Source organism: Mustela putorius, unplaced genomic scaffold (genome assembly GCF_011764305.1).
Source record: "Mustela putorius furo isolate JIRA1106 unplaced genomic scaffold, ASM1176430v1.1 tig00000129_pilon_pilon_pilon, whole genome shotgun sequence".
Classification (NCBI taxonomy): Eukaryota; Metazoa; Chordata; class Mammalia; order Carnivora; family Mustelidae; genus Mustela; species Mustela putorius.
In genome coordinates this window covers 15,205,898-15,226,737 of record NW_025421290.1, presented here as the reverse complement: position 1 = coordinate 15,226,737, position 20,840 = coordinate 15,205,898, and the positions used below count along the sequence as shown (strand labels likewise).

Below are 20,840 nucleotides of genomic sequence, written 5' to 3'. Positions count from 1 at the left end.
AGGATACACATTATCTGTGGTATCCAAACCAAACCTGACAATCAACTGCTAAAAATTATTGATCTTTGATAACTGGAAAGGACACATGGAAGAAAACAAAGTATACTAGTTATATTCACAAGAATTTTTCCAGCTTCTGACCCACAGATCTCTGTTAGCAAATCACCCCATAGAAAAGGGAGCATAGAAATGCTCCTTTTACAAAACCTCTGATATCTTTACCCTCATGGATGAGATATGGAAATTAAAGAGGCAAATGGTATTAGTACTCCATTTAAAAAAGAAGAAGAAGAAGGAAAAAAAAAAACCCAAAACAAAACAAAAACTCTTTCACACTGCCACCCACAAATAAAACATTAGGACCTCTATTCCTAAGTAAACTTATGAGCTAAAAGGAGGAGGAGGGAAGCTGAGAGCAGTATCTTTCATGAACTATGATAAAAAAAATACAATAAGTCTGTGGGAGGATCAGTGTGCTGGTGTTTTTCTGTCTTCTGCAAACACTAGCATTGATCTATCTGTAAGGAAATGGTTCATTTCTGAAAGATGTTAACTGCACTAGCAGTTTCAGTAAGAGGGCTGTGGAACAGCTCAATTTCCTCACATGGGAACTCTAGTCCCAGTAAAGCGCTATCTGGTTGCATGTTAACCTTCTCTCTTGCTAAAGGATCTTTCAGTAATTTCTTTTGGATTTTCCCCGTCACAATATTGGAAAATCAATTCTAATGATCCAGAGTTGGATTCTCTACCTGGTCCTAGTTTTTCCTCCACTTCCTCAGCCTCCTTCAGGCTGACTGTCTCCCTTCAGCATCTCGAATTCTGCCAGGAGGAGAGTGGGGAATGGAGGGGGTCAAATTCAATGCTGCTCTCATCAACTGCCTGGCAGCAGACATGGGACACACTTGATCCCAGCATTAATTGTGATTCTCCCTTCGTGCACAGAGGCAAACAGAATTCCTGCAGACAAGGCACAGATGATGAAATCTGAGAGTTGTGAGGACAGATCAAACCCACACAAGCACACACACACTTTAGTTCCTATAAAGCTTAGGAACAAAAGCACTCTGTAATCTCCCTCTAATGCTGAGTTTACAATGCCTCCTGAACGGACAAAGGTGACTCAGGAGAATACAACAAACTTTTTTCAGCACTTATGTAACCTGGCCACCTGTGTAATCTCAGAGACAAGGGCATTGACTTCACCTGAGTCAGCACCGAGACTCGTGATCCCTAGCAGGAGATGGTGTATCACAAAGGAAGACTCACTTCACAGAAAGGCCCTTCTTAAGCTCCGTGGACTCGTGAGGGCTTCCCCAAGTCTCAGTCTCTCTCTCTCTCTCTCTGGAGCTACATGAGGGAAAACTCAGCGCAACCACAAAACTTCTAAACAAACTCCGTATTTTCTTCTGTGTTACAATTATTAGCATTTAGGGATAATTTAGTGCCAGTTAAGGAAACTCAGCCAACAGAAAGCATGTATTATTCTAAAACCAAGGGAAAGAAAACTTCTTTAAAAATCGGCTTTAAAGACATAAACCGGAGTGCCTTTACACAAGTGTGTCTTCATATATCTTTTCTGTGTTAATGTCTGTGGGTAGTGCCAGTTTTCATAATCTATAAGCGTGAATGGGTGGGACTGTTTTGCTTTTAGAGCATGGACATGTGAACATTTCACATACACATTTAAAGGGAAGAAGAGAAATGAGAGACAGAAGGACAAGCAAGAAAAAGTCTTCCCACTGCAGTTTTCTTGTGTATGTGATGGTTATTTTTAGTTGTAAGGATTACTGGTTAACGATTTGGGAATTTTTCCCAAGTAGAAGTCCTGGGCTAAACACTGTTTTTCCAGCTCCCCTCTTCCCGATGGTTCTATGCCCCAGGGGTGTGTCCTCATAGGCAAGTCCTCTGCCTCTCGCCCTGTCTATATGAAATGCCTGGACATGCACACACTAAGAACTCAGAAGTTCACAACCTTGAGGGGCGGGTGTAAAGGTGATCAAGGGAAGGACTATGGTCGAAAAGTAACATCGATTTGGGAGTTCTGTTGGGTACAACACCGGTGCCCATCCTGTTCAACCACTCACTTTCTATGGAACAGGGGACAAGAACACCCCCTTATCCCCACGTCAGGGGACTCACATTATTATACCATACCAAGCAAGCCACAGGGTCCTTGACATCCATGATTCTATGGTATGCTACAAAAATGGGTATCCAAACAGTTTCTACAGATAATAATACCTTCCAGTTTAAAAGGTAAGAAGGAATTCAGAAAACATTTTGTTTTGAAGGGGGAAAAAAAGGCAACCAAAATATTTATCAGACACCAATTCCAGGAACAGGGCTAACCTTATGTTCCAAAGAAAAGAGCCATCAGGAAATCTCAGAAGCCAAGTGGGGGATGGCTCACCACACTGAGTGGTTCAGGGAGAGGATGTGAAAGGTTGGCTTGGAGATCTTGGCCCTTCCTGCCTTGGTGGAAAAGGGCGGATTCAGCCTGCAGGAAAGGATCCCATAGGGCAGCAGGGGAGCAGCTCAGGGCAGAGCTCACCAGAGACGGCTGTCTTCTTCACTGCTCTTTATTTAAAAATCCTTCTTTGGGGGACACATAGTTATTCAACTTGGGGTTGAGGAAATACTTCTTGGGAAGGCAGGGCGACTGTTTATGGCTGTTAAAGAATGAATATGCTAGGGGTGCCTGGGTGGCTCAGTGGTTTGGGCTGCTGCCTTCGGCTCGGGTCATGATCTCAGGGTCCTGGGATCCAGCCCCTCATCGGGCTCCCTGCTCCGCAGGAAGCCTGCTTCCCTCTCTCTCTCCCTCTCTCTCTGCCTGCCTCTCTGCCTACTTGTGATCTCTATCTGTCAAATAAATAAATAAAATCTTTAAAAAAAAAAAAGAATGAATATGCTAAAACCACAGATAATTTTATCTTTTAGCATAAAAATGGACACCCAGTCCAGGACCTTGAGACTCTTACCAGCAATAAAAAGGCACAGTTGGATCCAAATCCAGATCCATCGTGTTGTAACATGCCTCAGAATTTCCTTCCTTTTTAAGGGCGAATGATCGTCCACTGTATGCATATTCCACATTTTGTTTATCCATTCATCTCTCGATGAACACTTGGATTGTTGCCACCCTTCAGATATTGTGAATAATGCTGCCATGAAAATTGGTGTACAAATATCTGTTCAAGTCCCTGCTTTTAATTCTTCTGGCAATACATCCAGAAGTAGAATTTGTAGGCCGTGTGGTAATTTTTTTAATGCTTTGACAAACTGCCTGCCATCTTGTTTTCCACAGTGGCTGCGCCATCTTACCTTCCCATGAAAACTGCACAAGGGTTTTAATTTACTTGTTTAAGGTGCTGAATGGCCTTTGGTGAGTCATAATTTCCCTGGGCCTCAGTTTCCATATCTATAAAATGAGGGGATTAGAATGGACAATCTCTAAAGTTTCTTCCAGCAATAAAAAACTATATTGTTCTAATTAAATCAAGTAGCAATTAAAGCCAGAAAGGAGTCCGAATAGTTTATAAGCATGACTTGATACCTTAAACCTTCTTCCTAATACAATAAACAAAGTAAACATTTTTCAAAGAAAAGGGCAAAAAATCTAAAAATCTTTTCATAGACAGCTGCCATTGATGATGGTAGTGGTCACCTCCCAAGCATTTCCTCTGCTGAACACTGTTCCACACTAACTCATGCCCCACTTGCACAGATAAGGAAACTGAGGCATTGCAGAATTACACTATATGCCCAAGGGAACACAGCCAGAGAGCAAAGAGCCAAGATTTTCACATGGGGACAGGTTCTTCACCACCAAACCTCCTCAGTGTTTCTCCTCAAGTCCTGAGTGTTCTTAACTCTTTTCTTTCTTTTTCCTTGATCACACTTCCATTTAAATGTCTTAGCCCTCTGCAAAGAATAGCTGAATTTCCTCTGCTGTGGCATTTAGGCTTCTTATTTTTAGGCACAGAGGCTGAAATGTACAAAACTGTCCCAGAAATCCTCTGGGTGAATGCTTTTTAGTAATTTTATCTGATACCTTTTCAAGTGTTTTTCAGAAAATCACTTTTAAGGGACACTCCTTAAAGGAAGAAGAAACAGGATCCTTATAGTATTCTGGATAATAGTCTTATGACGTGGATTTTATTACCTTGATTTTGCAAGCAAAGACACTGAGATTCAGAGAGGTGTGGTAGCTCACCCAGGTCACTGAGCCAAAATAGAATAGAGCTGCGAGGTAAGCCTGTCACCAAGTGAAGCCCACGCTTCTTCCTACAGGGAGACACCCCACCAAGAACACAGAAGGCCACTTAGGAAAATCACTGCAAGGTCAATGACATATCACAAACTCAGGTGCTGTCTCTACCCAGTTGAGCAACTGGTGTCTGAAAGAAAAATAAAGGGAAGTGAAGAGGTTCACAGGTTGCCCGGAGCAAATCTGCAAGGAGAGGGAACTCTGTCTCCAATGAAGATTAGACTCTCTGTGGGCACCAGAGGCTCTGTTTTCTCTTAGAGCAAAGATTGTGGAGGGAGGATATTACTGGATAACAAATATTCTAGTTACAAAACAAAAATTTTATATATATATATATATATATATATATATATATATATATTTATATATCTCAAAGATATAGTTAAAGTAATTGGACTTACCTGGTTAAGAAGAAACCATCTTACTAGTTCCATATGGTTCTTAATCTTGCTGAGTACTAATTCTAGGTTTTATAAGGATTGGGTGAGGGAGAGTAAGATCTAGGTCCCAGACTTAGTTGGGAAAAACTCTCTCAAGAGGATTCTGAAATACTAGAATAAAGTTCAGGACTTCTAAAATTTTGAATAAAAATATTAAGAGAAGGACATGTGAGTGACGGCCAATTCAAATGATAAGGTGACTTCAAGATTTCCACCAGATTCTGACAAAAGGTAGGAGATATTTATCAGAGAAATGACCTGCATTGTTAACCCTACATAGAGATCATTAACGTTTCTTGAGGCATAGACTGACTTATTTCCTACCCTTCATGATACTTAGCATAATGACATTTATATACCAAGCCAACGATGGACATTTCTTTATAGTTTGAACCAGTATTTTCATTTTTTTTTTTGTATTTTCATTTGAATTATAAACTCTGAGGTCTTTCTTGTAAAACTTAAAAATGCTACATGAGCTACAGTAATTGAATTGAATACGTATGCCATGAAAAACAATGGAAAAAAAAAACCCAGTAATGACGGTAGTGGTTGTCAGCCACAGGGGGTTAGCACACCTGAAGAGCCAGATTATGGACCATGGTACTGGAGAAGTAATAATGCAGCATAAGCCTGATCCTGTAGCATGATTAGGTTGTGTTAAAGTAGCTTAGGTCATTGGAGTTGGCTGGGGCCAACCTAGGTGAGTACAGTTCCTTTCCAGAAGTTTAGATGTTTCACAGCACGAATCCACAGAGACAAGCCCTCCTTTGTCTTTTATTGATGAAATTATAAAAGCCACACTGTCTTTGTTTCCTGAGTCGAAAACTTCTACCAATGATACAAATCACTTGTTCTTGCGAAAACAGGCTAGGTAGGAGACATTTGGTAGAATCCAAAGTGACTTCACTTTTGTTTCTATAAGAGATTCATGTTTCCTCAATATCAGGAGAGTTCTGGCACGTAGCCTTGAGAATCAAGTTACCAATTACAATTCATTTTGGCAATATCTGCCCGAGAAGGATTTCTATGATTATCTCACTTGTAGTGATAGGGAGAACTCTCAGGGACAATCATGCCTTCAGCCCCAGTACATGGTGACCTGTATACAAAATGTTCTTGAAATGGCACTGATTATGACTGAAGATTTCTAAAGAGAGATAAGTCTCCAACAAGATAGCCAGTATTTCCCAAATTTAGTTTTTGGTCTCAAATCACTGAAAAGGATGTAACTTCTAGGGGTAATTCTTAACTCCTAGAAACTATCTGACAGAGAATGGATTATTCTGGTCTTTCCCTACTTGATCAATTGTCCTTTTATCCATCTTTATTCCTCTATGTATCTAGTACATGCTAATACATGATTTGTGAATCCAACTAACATGGTTCTAGGAATGACAGAGATCACATGTGCTCTTTCATTTTCAACATAAAAGCATCAAATCCATGTTTCCTCCTCTCTTCAAAATAAGGCTTCCAGAACAGTACATGCATGCAAAAAAGACTTATTATGATACATTAACCTCCCTGCCCCTGACTCCTGGGCCTGGCACCTCATTTATTATTCATTAGAATAATATGGACCCACAAGAAATCTGCCTCAGTCAGGAAAACCTCTCCTGGCCTCGCCCAGCACTAAGGGAAAGACCCCTTCAGCCCGGAAACACAGTCAAAACCCAAACAAAGCAGGAATGGCATTCACCTGACCCAACCCCCTGGCGTGTCCTGACTGTGTAAAGGGGGTGCACCACTTCACCTACGCTTCAGCCACAAGCTAAAAACACTAGATACTCAGCAAACGTTATCAGTGGCTCGCAGCTGGCCCAGAAAGAACTACTGCACCACAGAAGACACTCTGGTTCTTTTCTTCTGCAGATTAAAACATATCCTGCAGTTAGCACTGGTTGCTCACCAGTGTGAGGTGCTGGAAGGACCCAAAGAAGCATGCACAGCCAGCTGGTTTACCATAGGCTGGAACTGGCTGGGTAAGGCACACTTACAGATTTCAGGATCCCTGTGGCATCTTCATGGAGCCAAGTAGGGTAGACCACTTCATCATTCAGGATGGCCTCAAAGAGGTCATCTTCATTCTCCGCCTCGAAGGGTGCGTGACCACAGAGCATCTCGTAGAGCAACACGCCCATCGCCCACCAATCTACCGCGGGTCCGTAGAGCATTTCCTGGAGGATCTGGGCAGAGGGGGCAATGGGAGAACATCTGATGAACACATGGGTCCTGAATGACTAGGGAAAACAATGGATTGGGCAATAGGCTACATTTCATCTCTAGAGAGTGGTCTCTTTTCTCTGTGGTTCAACTCAGAGGACTTTCCACCCCGGTCATCAAACATCTGTGGCCTGTTTCGGCCAAGGTAAAGGCAGGTACAGATCCAAAGCAGAGAGGGTTTGGGCATGGTGTCCCTATAGAGGGACGAGGACATTGGGCTCACTCACTCGCATGGGGAAGACAGAGGGACTTGTCTTTACTTCGCTAAGTGGGGCTGGGATCAAAGCACCGAGCAAGTGCAACGAGGAAAATAAAGCGCTGTGAGTAGAGCACACTCTGTCCTCTTTCAGGGCGAAGGCCTAAAGCCCCTGCAAGGTTTACACAAAATCTTGAACTCAAATCATTATTTGTAGGAACCAAGGAAATTTTCAGGCACCCTTTACCCCGTGAGGCATCAGATGTCCGCTTTCAGCGCACCCACAGAGCTTAGTGCACAGAGGCAGCCCGTGGCATTGATGCTCAGGATTCCCCAAGCTGTGCTCACCTCTGGTGCAATATAGTCGGGTGTGCCACAGAAGGTCGCTGTGGTGACTCCATTACAGATGCCCTCTTTGCACATGCCGAAGTCCGCCAGCTTACAGTGGCCCTCATGATCCAACAGCACGTTGTCCAGTTTGAGGTCTCTGAAAGAAAGAGCGAGCAGCATATGTAGGACGGCCAGGCCCCATACCCCGATGGGCTGGCTTGCGGGATGAGTGATAAGACCACACCAAGCAAGCTTCCGGCATCCACCTCAAAGGAAACAAACTTCTCTGGGTTATCTTGGAAAAAGCTTTGGGTCAACTCTCAAAGTTTGTCTCATGGTTCCTAGACAATGGTCCCATGTGAATAGGTCACCGCGTCTAACAACCGAGAGGCGATGGTTCCCCCTCATGGTGGGAGGGGGGTCTTCATGGTCGCTATAGAACCTTCCTTCTGGAGCCTCACCCCTCCTCCCCCTGCCCCCCCCCCCCACCCCATGGGCTGTGGTGGGGCACCCATGGCTCTGTGTTCCTACCCCTGCTCTGGGAATCAAGTTCTGCTGGCCTGCTTGGCCTGAGGGAAAGATTGGTGTCTGTCCAGCCTGGGATCACATTTCAGCTCCGAGAAGGGAGGGGATGACCAAGCTGGCGGGACCAGTTTCCAAGCTGTGCCCTGGGAGCTGACAAGTTGATACAGCCTAACCACACAGGTCTTCTAGAGAGCGGTCACCGGAGACACCCAGGAATGAAAATGGAGTCCTGTTTTCTAGGAATCCCCGTTAAGTGAGATAAAAGCAGAGGAGTTTTCCAGGCACACATCAGTGGGGACGCAGAGCAGTCCTCCTCTCTGCTTGGGGCGCTCCTGGCAGCAGTCTCCCCAGGAGTAAGCAGTGTAAGCAGAGGTGTGCTGGGTCTCTGCGCACCCACTGCAGAAAAGCAAGCGTTTCCCACCCTAAACCAAACCTGGCCTCGTTCCCCACCTCCATACAAAATCCCACTTTCCAACAAGCAAGTGTTTTCAGTGGGCTGTGATCCGTGGAAAGTTTCCTTCCACCACAGCCCCCACACAGCAGAAGCTAGACGTATGTAACCCATGGGAGGGAGGACTTGCGAGACGCAGGGCAGCGGGTGGGATGACTGAGAGCCTGTACACGGGAGGGAGGCCACTGCCAGGAGTGTGGTCTTTCTCAACTGTTCTTTCAGGAGTGGTCACAGACCCTAGGCCCTATTAGCGCCTGCTTGTCTGGATCCCCGGGGACAGACAGTGCACATCAGAGGTGGTCAAGGTTAGAGATTAAAGTCTGCCTCCCCAGGAGCGAGCAAGACTGTGGGGGATCAGAGTGAGCCCACGGGTGGCCTCTGTCAGCACCATGTTCTAGCCCAGCCAGCCAGGCCCGTGTGGACCTGCGCCCAGAGCCCGCTCTCCCACGTTGCCCAACAAGGTTATTGGGTCTCTGAATTCTCCTGAAGCTGTTAGCCTGCTGAGGGCTCATAAAGGATTTTCTTTGGTAACAGAAAACAAGTGCTAACAGAAACCTACAACGGTCTCAAGAACTGACCTGTGATTGCTCAAGGGAGTTTGTGACTAACATCCCAAGTTCAAGGTTTAATTGGATATTACTCAGTTGCTGTCATGGGTAGCAGGAATTGTTCTGGGAGAGACAAGTGCTTGTGATCAACATTGTAAGCCACCCAGAAACGTACCCTCTGCACAGAGAAGTCCGGGAACCCGGCCTCATGGCCTGGAAGACAGACCCGGGTGTGCAGGGGGAGCGACGCATCCCTATTACAGGAAGCCCGAGGCCACAGAGGGAGGTTATATACTTCAGTCCTGCCATTTCAGACTCATTTTTGGCATTCTTCAGAACTGTGTGAGGCCCAAGGGAAATGCCGTTGCTGGTTTCATACTAGGTGCTATCTAACAGACAAAACGTCCACACTGGGCTCCCAAAGGGCCTCAATTAAGAGCATATTATAATCCCAGGCTACCAGTTCTGGTAGCCTTTGTCCAAATATCTCACACTTTCTCTTTAAATTCTGTCCTGATATCCCGGGATAGTCAACGTTGTCCCTTGAGTACTCAGTTCATGCCTCCATGATGGTGCACCCGGCCAATGCCATATTCCAGAAGGCTCTGTCTGTGTACCTGTCTCCCCCCTTGCTGGAGCTAAAGCCTTCCTCCTCCCTCGCTCTAGCTTGGGCCTGGCAGAAGGTGCTGACCACAGAGATAAACAGAAGCATTTCATACAGATGACAGTGAGCTGTCCTAGCCAACTCAGAGCCTGTCGTATTTTTAGGGGAAGAAAGGAAGCTTCATAAACCCCACTGGGATCCTTGTTCCAAAGAAATTAAACTTAGACAAAGGGATGTAATTTACCCCTTAGAGATGGATTCCAGAGGGAAAAGAAGAATCCTGAAATATAAGCTCAAATTCTTCACTTTGGTGAAGCTGGAGAAGGGAAACTACTTTGGGAAAGGCAATTATGGACCCAATCATAATACTTTGCTTGCAGCCAGATAAAAGAGTAAAATGGTGACCGGGTTAAATAGATCCAAAGGTTAAAGATCCATTCATGGCCACGGTCAGCTTCCTTTCTAAGGGTAATCATTTTTACTTAAAAAAAAAAAAAGGCAAAAACCACCCATGACTATGACTTTGAAATAGGCAGAGGTCAGTTTTTGCCCTTGGAGTAGTTCTTCCACCTCCAGTGCCAACATGTAACTCAACAGCCAAACTTAACAAGGCTACACAGTGAAGATCACAAGTTCATACAGGGCAGAAGCTCAGATCCCAAAATGCCAAATACACAATTATGGGCTCATCTTTCATTAGCGGATTGAACACCAGTATTTCATAGCTCTAACTTCTGTCATAAGCAGAGAAGGGTAGAAAGAGTTATTTTACACATTGTTGTTGCCAGGTAATCAGGGTTAAAATGCTCACAGTGGTTTCACAAAAGCATCCCAAGTAGTTGAGGACAAAGGAAATTCAGAAATTCTATTTATTGTGTTTCCACCATGAACTATTCCAAGAGTCATAAAACAGAACAACATGAGTCTTTCTGCTTAGATCACTGGAATCAGTGACTCTTCCAAAAGAAATAAAGGAAGGTGAGTTGAGAGCTGGCTCCTTGAATGAGAATAACTCTAAAAGACTATTCAGTAACTATTTTTAATGCATTTGAAAATTTATCATGGAAAATTTCAAATCTACACAAACATGCAGAAAATAGAACTCCCGTGGTGAGTTTTGTGTATACTTTCACTCCTGATCTCATCCATCTTTCTTCAAGTTTTGAAGCAAACTGAAGACATAAAATCATCCCATCTATAACTATTTTAACACCTGAATCGAATCTAAGAGCCAATAATTCAATAAAATAAAACTTTGATATTGCTTATTCTAATACATACAGTCAATATACTATTACAGTCAATATACTATTACAAGTATATTGCTTTTTGTGTGCTTGTTTGGGTAGGTGTGTGCATGTGTCCAGGGAACCTGAAGAAAGATTCTGTGGGTAAGAACAATAGTATAATAGTAGCTACCATACAATGAATGCTCACCAGGTGGTAAGTGCTTTAACCATATTATTTTATCCTCATAGCAACCCTCTGAGCTAGGATCTACAGCAACATCATTTAGTTACCCAAGGGTAAATCCAGGATTCAAACTCAGTTCTACTCACCTCCCTCCAAAGCATGGTGTCATCACCCCCTAGAGCAGGCAAATACACTCTCTGATATACAGGTATTGCATTGCTGGCTAATTGGAATAAGAACTACCCAAGAATCAGTAAGTATCCCAAGACTGAATTATGATAAAGGGACATTTTTGTGCACATCATTTTATAATTATTAAAATTTTACCAAAAAAAATTTTTTTTGCTTTGGTTTTTAGTTTGTGCATGGAGAGGGAATTCAATGGATTTTACCCAAACTTTGAATGTATGGGAGTAGTAATGTGCACACCAAATGTGTCTCTAGTGGTCAAATATTCAGAACATAATTCACTGCTCTCTTCTGAGGAGGAGAGGCTGGTGGATGGGTAAGGGTGAAGAAGTAGATGAAAAGAATGAATTTAATATTATAATCACAATTACATAACAAAACCATTTAGGGCTAGCTTGTATTTTGAATGTCTGGGTTTATATAAACTTGCAATTTCAAGGCAAGACTGATTGTGTTAAATTGGTAAAAGAATTACCAATAATTCTTGGGGCGCCTGGGTGGCTCAGTCAGTTAAGCATCCAACTTCAGGTCAGGTCATGTTCTCAGCATTGTGAGATGGCCCCCCCCAGGGCTTCAAGCAGCTCCGGCTGGCTCTGCTCTGGGTGTGGAGCCTGCTTAAGATTCTCTCCCTCCCTTGAGCTCCTACATGCACTCTTTAAAAAAATGGTGAAACATCACTGAAGTATCAAAAGTCTAATATCTGATTTTATCATCAATTAGATAGAATGCCATTCATGTATTATTTAACCCAAGATATATTCAGCCATTCACCCACCCCATAAATCTTAGAGGACCATCTCTGAGCCAAATAATATGCTAGGGGCTAAGAGTCCGGAATGAGACAGGAGATAGCTTGAACCTTTTAAGGCAGGGGCCAGTCAAAATTCCAGTTTTTGGCCTAAGAAGAAAGAGAAACCATAAGAACGTTTTACACAGGAGTTGGACAGCATTAACTTGTGATTTTACAATGAACCTCCAGCTACGACGTGGATGACAGGTTAGGGGGTGTTGAGAGAACTTGAGGAAACTAGCTGGAAAGCCACTGAAGTGTTCAGAAAAACAATGATGGTGTCCCGAAACAGGGTAGGGCAGTAAGGCAGAGAGAACTAGATGGTCCCAGATGGTAAAAGTAAAGGGAGGTAGTAATGGAAGGATAGAGACAGTAAAAGGGAAGAAGGCGTGAGCATGTTCTGGGCATGTTCTGGCTCACAGAATTTGTTTTGGACATATTGAGCTATTTTTTAGACATCCAAGTGGAGACATTTAAAGGCAGCTGAATATACATGGCTAGAAGTCAGAGGAAAAGCTGGGCTGGAGATATAAATTTGAGAGTCATTAGCAGAGTGTGGGTAAGTTCACCTGGGGAGAGGGAATGGAATGAGAAGGGTATTCTAAGGATAAGATCCCTGGTCTTTTTTACACTGGGTCCACAAATACCAGTGATAAATCAGAGCCAGAGTAGGTATACTGTTGAGTGCCTGGGAAAGTAAGCTTCCCAAGGACCCAACTCTTCTGCCTCCAAGTGGGCCATCCCTTGTCTTGCCAAGGCTTGAAGGGTTAGAAAACATTAACCCTTTACATTCAAAATCATCTAATGGATTCTTCCTAGGTTTGACCTTCAACCCCCGCTACGTGATGTGATGCCTTTGTAAGCGTAAACTCAGTATTCTAGTTTACAAAAGGGTTCATTGCCACATCTTTTGTAATAGCAAAAACTTGGAAATAAGCCAAATTATGTATTACTAGGGGAATGGCTAAACAAATATGGTATATCATGACAAAATTTTATGGAAGCTGCTAAAAAAAAAAGTCCTTTATAAAAGACTAAAAATTTAAAGACATTTTTAATGACAGAAATTTTATCTTTTGAAAATTATTTCTTTTGTGATTATAGGAGTAATATTTTCATTACATAAAATTTAGTCATTCCTGAAAAGAACAGGGAAAATGATGACAGTCTCACAGTCTTCAAATCTTTTCTTCTTAATACTCTACTAAAATGTATTATGAGTAACTTGCTTTTCTTACCTAATAAATATTTTGGACATATTTCTATATCCTGTAGATCTGTCATATTTTCTGTAATGATTATCTAAGATGCCATTTGAAAAGTGTATCATAATTTAACTAGTCCCCTCTCCATGAACATTTAGATGGCTTTTAATTTTTTAAAACATCAAACCAGAAAGTAATGAACATTATTTGCATATTTGTAGGAAGGTTTACTATGGATAGGTTTTTAGAAGTAGAAATGCTGTGTCAAAGGATATAAATGTTTACAATTTAAACATATGTTGAGCAATTGCTGAGAAAGTTTGCATCAATTTATACTCCCACCAATAGTGTACAAGAACATCCATTTGGCTTCGTGACTCAAATCAAACATCATCCTTAAGTACTTGCCAATTTGCTAGGGAAAATGATCTCATTGTTTTACCTTCATTTCTTGATTATTAATGAGATATAGCTTTTAAAAAAATGTTTAATGACCATTTGTATTTCTTCTGTCTGTTGCCTATTCACATGTTTTACCCATTTTAAAATTTGAGTTATCTTTCTAATTATTTTTTAGAAGCTCATTACATATCATGGATAGTAGTGATTTGTTATATAGATTGCAAATATTATTACGCAATTTGTTTTTAAGTTTTATTTATGGTAACTTTCATATTTTTATACAGTCAAATCTTTTCATTTTTCCTTTATGGCTGCTGGACTTCATGACTTATTTACAGGCTGATAAAATTCCAAGTGGAAAAGCACGATACAAATAATTTTTCAATATTCTCTTAATTATGATTGTTAGAAAGGTAGAGGGAAGAAAGCAAAACAGGAGAGAAGAAAGAAGAAGAAAGATGGAATAGTAAGAAGGAAGGTTAAAAGTCTATTTCTGGGTGATAGGTTTATAAATAGCTTTTCTTTGCTCTGTGTTTTCTAAATCTCTTATGGGAATTACATATTATTTTGATAAGCTGGAAGAAGTCATTAAAATATATGTTTATGTGTCTTGGTTTTAATTCTTTTCTTTGGTTTCTGTACCATTTATGGCCATAATTCCCAAGGAAGATGTATAGGGGCTATAATCCACTGGTAGAGATGGAAAGGATTTCTTTTTGCAATGCAGGCTACAAGGGGATGTTGAAAAAAAAAATCAACTTAGTTGGTTACAGAACCTGAACATTTGTGGGCTCAGAATTCCAAACCTGTTGCCACAAGCTCATTATTCACTCCTGAAGTGAATAGCTCAAGTGTCTATCAAATACATAATTGTGGATGACATCGATGTTTCGACTGCCCCATGATGTGTCCCTGTATTCTTAACCAACTTAAGCATGAAAATGAGGCCCCCGCTTAAAAAAAAAAAAAAGGCAACATTCCTAATTATTAATTTAAGTCCCCTTGCCATTTATCTTCACGAAGTGTCATTTTATCTGGTTCTATGGGGCTGATCCAACGGAACAAATTAAGAACAAATATGTGAAACATGTAAAATGACTCATTTTCTTTTTTTTTTTTTAAGATTTTATTTATTTATTTGACAGAAAGAGATCACAAGTAGGCAGAGAAGCAGGCAGAGAGTGAGAGGAAGCAGGCTTCCTGCTGAGAGAGCCCGATGCAGGGCTTGATCCCAGAACCCTGGGATCATGACCTGAGCCCAAAGCAGAGGCTTTAACCCACTGAGCCACCCAGGTGACCCAAAATGACTCATTTTCTAATGAATTAAGTTCACAAGACATTTCCCAACTCTTAAAGTATCACCACCTCTCCTCTGAGGCTCCCCTATCCTTTCATGGTTCTCCTTCAGTTGGGAAATGATCATAAAAATGACCCTGTACAAGTTCAACTATTACACTCCCTTTAAAACAGGGCCAGGGACTCACAAACCAATCCCCCGCAGGCCAGGTGTCGGTTTCATTCCAGGTCTGGTGGTGGATGCCCTCAATACGTAACCATCCCCGCTGTGTACACACAGGACCAATTTAACTTGAGCAAAGGGACCAAGAGATTTCCCCTTGCCTTGTCCTATGGTTGGAGGAAAAAAATGTACAAGGAAAACACTCATTGCCTCTCTGGACAAATGTAGGAGGCCATGAGTGTGGTGAATGTCCACAGTGTGCCAGTCATATGTCTCCTTAGGGACCACCAAATAAATGAGCCGTCAAGCTGACAGTTGAGCCTGCTCTCTAAAGTTTTTCACTCCAAGCTCCACACCTCTACTCCCAGGAGGGATGAAATTCCCTAGTTGAAGTGGCACAAATTTATTTAGTAGCTCCCTACAGTACTTTTCTTTTATACTTGCCAAGAAAACCTCCCTGACCAACTCTCCCTGCCAAAAGGCTTCCTATGTGATCCACAGTTGCGCTCCGCGTGCAGATGCCTTCAGCGAGGGAAAGCAGGCAGGTAGGGTGGAGGGCTTAGGACAAAGACACCAAGGAGATGACCGATCCTTGGTGGTGAGGGGTCTCTTGACCATTGGGTCTCTCTCTGACAACACAGAAAGGATGTCAGAGCAAAGGATACACTTCGCCAAGAGTTCTTTCTTTTCTATCCTTGTAAGTAAGGATAAGGTGGTCAACACGCTGAATTCCGCTGAACTTTTCAGGTTTCCCTGGTGCAGAGAGCTGGGTGCAGCTGACCCATGGAAAACCACTTGCCAGGGCATCTTTGCTTCCCAGCCATACAAATCCAGCAGAGAAATGGATCAGAGAGTCACAGGATTCTGAGAGGCTGCAAGCTAGGGACAGGATAGGTGTGGCAGAGTTCCCTGCTGGCTGCTTGCAGGGCGTGTTCAGGAAGATAAAGGAAGGAATGATTTCTACTGGGGAGGAATCAGAACATGGGTCCTTCTTAACCCGTCATCTTAATGATGACTGGGACAGCTCTGGCGTGGGGATGGGCAGGGGCGGATGGAACCTTCTAGGTTTATGGAGCACATACAGCACCAACCCCAACAGATGGGCCCACAAAATGAAACTCTGTTAAACCTTGAGGGCACACAGCGCTAGGTAAATAAATGTTAGTCATTGTTGTCCCCATTATTGCTGTTATTGAGGGGATAAAATGTCGTGTCTGTCCTCCTCAGAAAGATTAGCCAGACAACTGAGGCATCAATGCAAATACACAGACTAACAAGTGAAGGGCCAGTGAGACTTCCTAGCCTGTTGAGCTGTGGCTGGTGCCCTCCAAGGTAATCCGGGGCTCTTCTGACTCGGGGGTACTAGACTGTCAGCAGCGAGGTTGGTCCCCTGAAGGGATTCTGTCGAGAAGAAATAGTAGTGTCTTGAGAGGGGAGGAGGACACTGCTGGGGGTGGGGCAGCCGTGGGGAGGTGGGGTGATAAGGAGCCCTTTACAACAGGAAGGAGAGCAGTTTATAGCACCATGTTCAGGAAGAGATAGGCTCTTTTTGGCAACCGGCCAAACACTAACATTTGCCAGCCTTAGTAATGCCTTGCACAGTATCAAAGGGAGGGAAGACTGACTTCTGACTTGAACCAGAACTTAACCCACATCAGCTAGTCTCATTTGATTATCTGCCCTCTCCATCCGAGAGTAAACCTGAGCTATTTAAATGGTAATTTGTAAAACCCAAGTGGATACCTATGGTTTCAGGACCACTCCTAGGTCCTTGGAAGCCAATAAGAACCTCATATTTTATTTGTTATTTTTGTTGTTATTATTAATTACCTTTTTCTTTTCAGAACCTCACATTTTTAGTTCTGGGTTATAGTTGGTATTGCTGTGTTCTCTAATTGTGTTTTGCAGTAAGCCTTGTTTTCTCCAACGTGATCACAGTCTCCAAGGGTAGGCCTGGAATATTTCTGGGGTCACTTCAAGAGTACTGATCATAGGCTGGACATATGACAGCAACACACATCTGAGTCCCTTTACAGGGATTTATTGATCTCATCCTAATGCCAGGCATAACACAGCAAAGTGTGCAGAAGACACCAAATTCACCTCTAAGAAACTCTCCGTGGAAGAACTCACTGCTGCTTCCTGAGCACCTACCCCTTCTATCCCTAGCACTTAGTCTTACAACCAGGTTTCCCAAAACATTCATTTTGTTGAGCAATCCATTTGAGTAAATGTGGAGACATCATCCAAAGACTATTTCCAAAGACTATTTTATGTAATAGTATTCTTAATAAAATAATCTCTGAGATTCATAAGTAAAAGCCATTATAACTTCCTAAGATCTTAAAAGTAAACAATTCACGAATTAGGGAGAAAATTGTTTTTTAGCCTGTGTCTTAATTAGCTTCGAAAGTTATCACCAAATCTCTAAGCAAAAGTTACTGATGAAGAGATCTTTTGAGAGACTAACATTCTTGTTGCCTAAATGCTGGACTAACCTTGACCCAATAAATAATGGTTACTTCAGTTTGGCCAATTTTTCAGCATCTCAGATGCTTTGTTAAAAACTTAAGGTCACAGGGCACCTGGGTGGCTCAGTGGGTTTAGCCTCTGCCTTCGGCTCAGGTCATGATCTCAGGGTCCTGGGATCGAGCCCCGCATTGATCTCTCTGCTCAGTGGGGAACCTGCTTCCTTCTCTCTCTCTCTCTCTCTCTCTCTCTGCCTGCCTCTCCACCTACTTGAGATCTGTCTGTCAAATAAATAAATAAATATATTTAAAGAAACAACAAACATTAAGGTCACAAGGTGCTAGATTTTAGTCACTAACCCTGGATTTCACTCCGTAAGTGACCTGTGTGGCAACATTTTATGTCCATATGTATGTTACAGAAGCATTTAAAGATCTTTTGCAAGCAGAAGGTTTCATATACCAATAATAGTGGGGTATATTTTATACTTCCTGGACTCCATGCTGATGATCTTATCTGATAACAAATCCAGAGTGACCAATTCTGGGGACACAGCAAATTCAGACTAGTAGCCAAGGATGGAGTCATCACACACGTGGCTAGACAGAGACCAAGGGCAAATTCTCAATGGGGTTCTTATGAAACAATATAGCTCCCATCTGCCTCCCTCATTCTGTTTCCTTCCCTAATCCCCACTGATCTTGGAGAGGTTGTTCAACCAACCTCTGATTCCAAAAGGCAGTATCATGTGAGGTTAAGGGTATAGATTCTGGAGCTGGGCTGCTTGGGTTGGAATCCTGGCCCTGTGTGATCTTGGGAAAGTTAATTAACCATTCCATACTTGTTTCCTCCTCAAGAAAGGCAGGTAATAGTTCCTGTACCATGAGAATGGAATTATTTAATGTGAATTATTTAGATCAGTGCCTGAATACATTAAGTACTAGAGAAACCTTAACTATTATTTCCTCATCAGCAAAAAAGATAACACATTCATGGCCGATATTCCTTAAGATTTTTATAAGAATCGAAACATGGAGAGTATACACAAACTCTGAAAATACTGAATAACATTGGCAGCCTTTGAGTTTGGAGCAGGTAGGTCTACTATATGATAGAGTGACAAATCTGGCTTATAAACTGCTCTGAGGGTAACAGAGCAAGGAGCCAAAGTAGGATGTTCATCCATTGCTGGGGCCTGGCACTGGCAGCGAGCAAAATGTCTCAAGAACTGGTTAAACTCCACCAGCCACCATATCTTTGTCTTCTTCACCCATCTTTGCTGAGACCAAATACTGAAGAATCAAGATAGAGGAATGAAGCATTCACCTACTGATGGTCGCTTGGGTTGCTGCCACAACTTAGAAATTGTAAATAATGCTGCATCAGACATAGGGTGCACATTTCTTTTTGAATTAGGGTTTTCGTGTTTTCCTTTCCTTTGGGTAAATACCCAGTAGTGAAATGACTGGATGATATGGCAATTTTTGAGGAATTGTAAGAAAACAAACGAAGGGGAAAAGAGACAAACAAACAAAAACCAGACTCTTAATTACAGAGAGTGAACTAGTGGCTGTGTGAGAGGTGGTGGGTTGGAGGGAGGGGCGAAGTTGATAGAGGGGATTAGGAGTACGCTTACCTTCATAAACACTGAGAAAGGGAAAAAACTGCTGAATTACCGAATCGCACACTGAAATTAATAAAACACTGTAGGTTGATTATACTCAAATCAAAAATAAAAAAGATACAGGAATGAAGATCTCTGTTCACTGTCAGCAGCCCTGCTCAGTGCCGTGAGAAAAGGTTGGTCCAAGTTAAGGTTCATCCAGTTCCAACCAGTCTGTCAAACACACAAATGACCCATTCTTCTAAGCAGAATAAACTGACAGAGGAACTGTAATTCCCCAGAATTAAAACACAGAATTCCCAACAAGTGACATGGTATCGGTTCCTCATAACTCAGTCAAATAAAACTCAACCGGGGCAGCCAGTCTTTGCTTTCTGTCCATTCCCCGTCTAATGATTTAGGACATAAACCCAATAGCGGACACCGGCCTCGTACATTCAGTGATGTGATAAGACCTAGATCCTGCAAGGCCACTTTTGGGAGAAGTTATTTCGTTCTTCACTGTTACAAACATTGGTGTCGACAGGTCCAAACCTAGTAATATTTTTTTAGCATGTGTTTTCACAAAGGAGCAATCAGCTCCAAGTATCATGTTCACGATTAAGAATCTCTGTTAAGTGGCACCTGGGTTGCTCAGTGGGTTAAAGCCTCTGCCTTCAGTTCGGGTCATAATCCCAGAGTTCTGGGATCAAGCCCTGCATTGGGTTCTCTGCTCAGTGGAGAGCCTGCTTCCCCCTCTCTCTGCTGCCTCTCTGCCTACTTGTGATCTCTGTCAAATAAATAAATAAAATCTTTTAAAAAAAAAAAAAAAGAATCTCTGTTAAGGCCAATGCATTCCTTTGCCACAGGAAGCCAAAAAAGGTTATGGGGATTCAAAGGAGCAGGTAGGCAGAGCGCTCGAATTCCAAAATCCTGCCTCAGGTTACTGTAATTCTATGATTCTTCTTTTCCCAACTAAAACGTGACCTCCATGAGGACAGGTGCCTCATTGTTTTCATTTTTCTATCCTTATATTTTGAATTCCTTTCGGTGCTTAAAACAGTGCCTTGCACATAGTTGGTCCCTCATGAATGACTGTTCCACTGAATGGAAAGCCGCCTCTCTGCCCACTAGTATTGGTTCGGTTCTGAGACCCCAGTGAGGCTGGATTAAAGAGGATGTGGAGGGCTACCAAGAAACTGGGTGGATTCTGGTTTGTGCTGGGCCCCTGGCACCCATCTGGGACTTCAGGAGCCAAAATGAAGCTGGAGTCCTGTTTTGGGGACGACCTACGATGACCAGGTCAGCACCCCAGGAAACTCTGTGGCTCTGAACACACTCTCAAATCCATCCTACTCCAGACATTAATTCTTCCAGACTAGTAAGCGAGATACCAGGAGATACCAGAAAGGAAAGCTGGCCCTGCTTGGTGACTCCCTGTTCACGTCTGGCATATAGGTAAGAGTAACCTTTGTTCCTATTAAAGAAGGATATTAAAAATTCTGCCAACTGCCTAAACAGGATTTACACGGCTTTAACTAGCCACTACAGGACACAGTGAACCTTGGGGCAGCTTCAGTCATGAAGGCAGGGACCGTGAGCAGAGAGCACAGGAGGTCATGTAGACCAGCTGAGGGCAGCCGGGCAGTGGGGTGGAGGGGTGTGACGTGTCCATGAGCAAGCCGGTGTCTCAGTGTACCTGGAACCTTTTTTTTTTTTTTAA

At 42.7% G+C, this 20,840-nt stretch overlaps 1 protein-coding gene across 1 annotated transcript in view; it reads right to left on the bottom strand.

Moving 5' to 3' along the window:
- Positions 1-20,840, bottom strand: part of PRKCH (protein kinase C eta) — a 224,808-nt gene that overhangs the window by 20,895 nt on the left and 183,073 nt on the right. Inside the window, exons 11-12 of the mRNA XM_004738886.3 lie at positions 7,478-7,616; positions 6,708-6,896 (exon numbers count right to left, since the gene is read on the bottom strand). Coding sequence (XP_004738943.1) covers positions 6,708-6,896; positions 7,478-7,616 — 328 coding nt within the window. The remainder of the gene's footprint in view (positions 1-6,707; positions 6,897-7,477; positions 7,617-20,840) is intronic.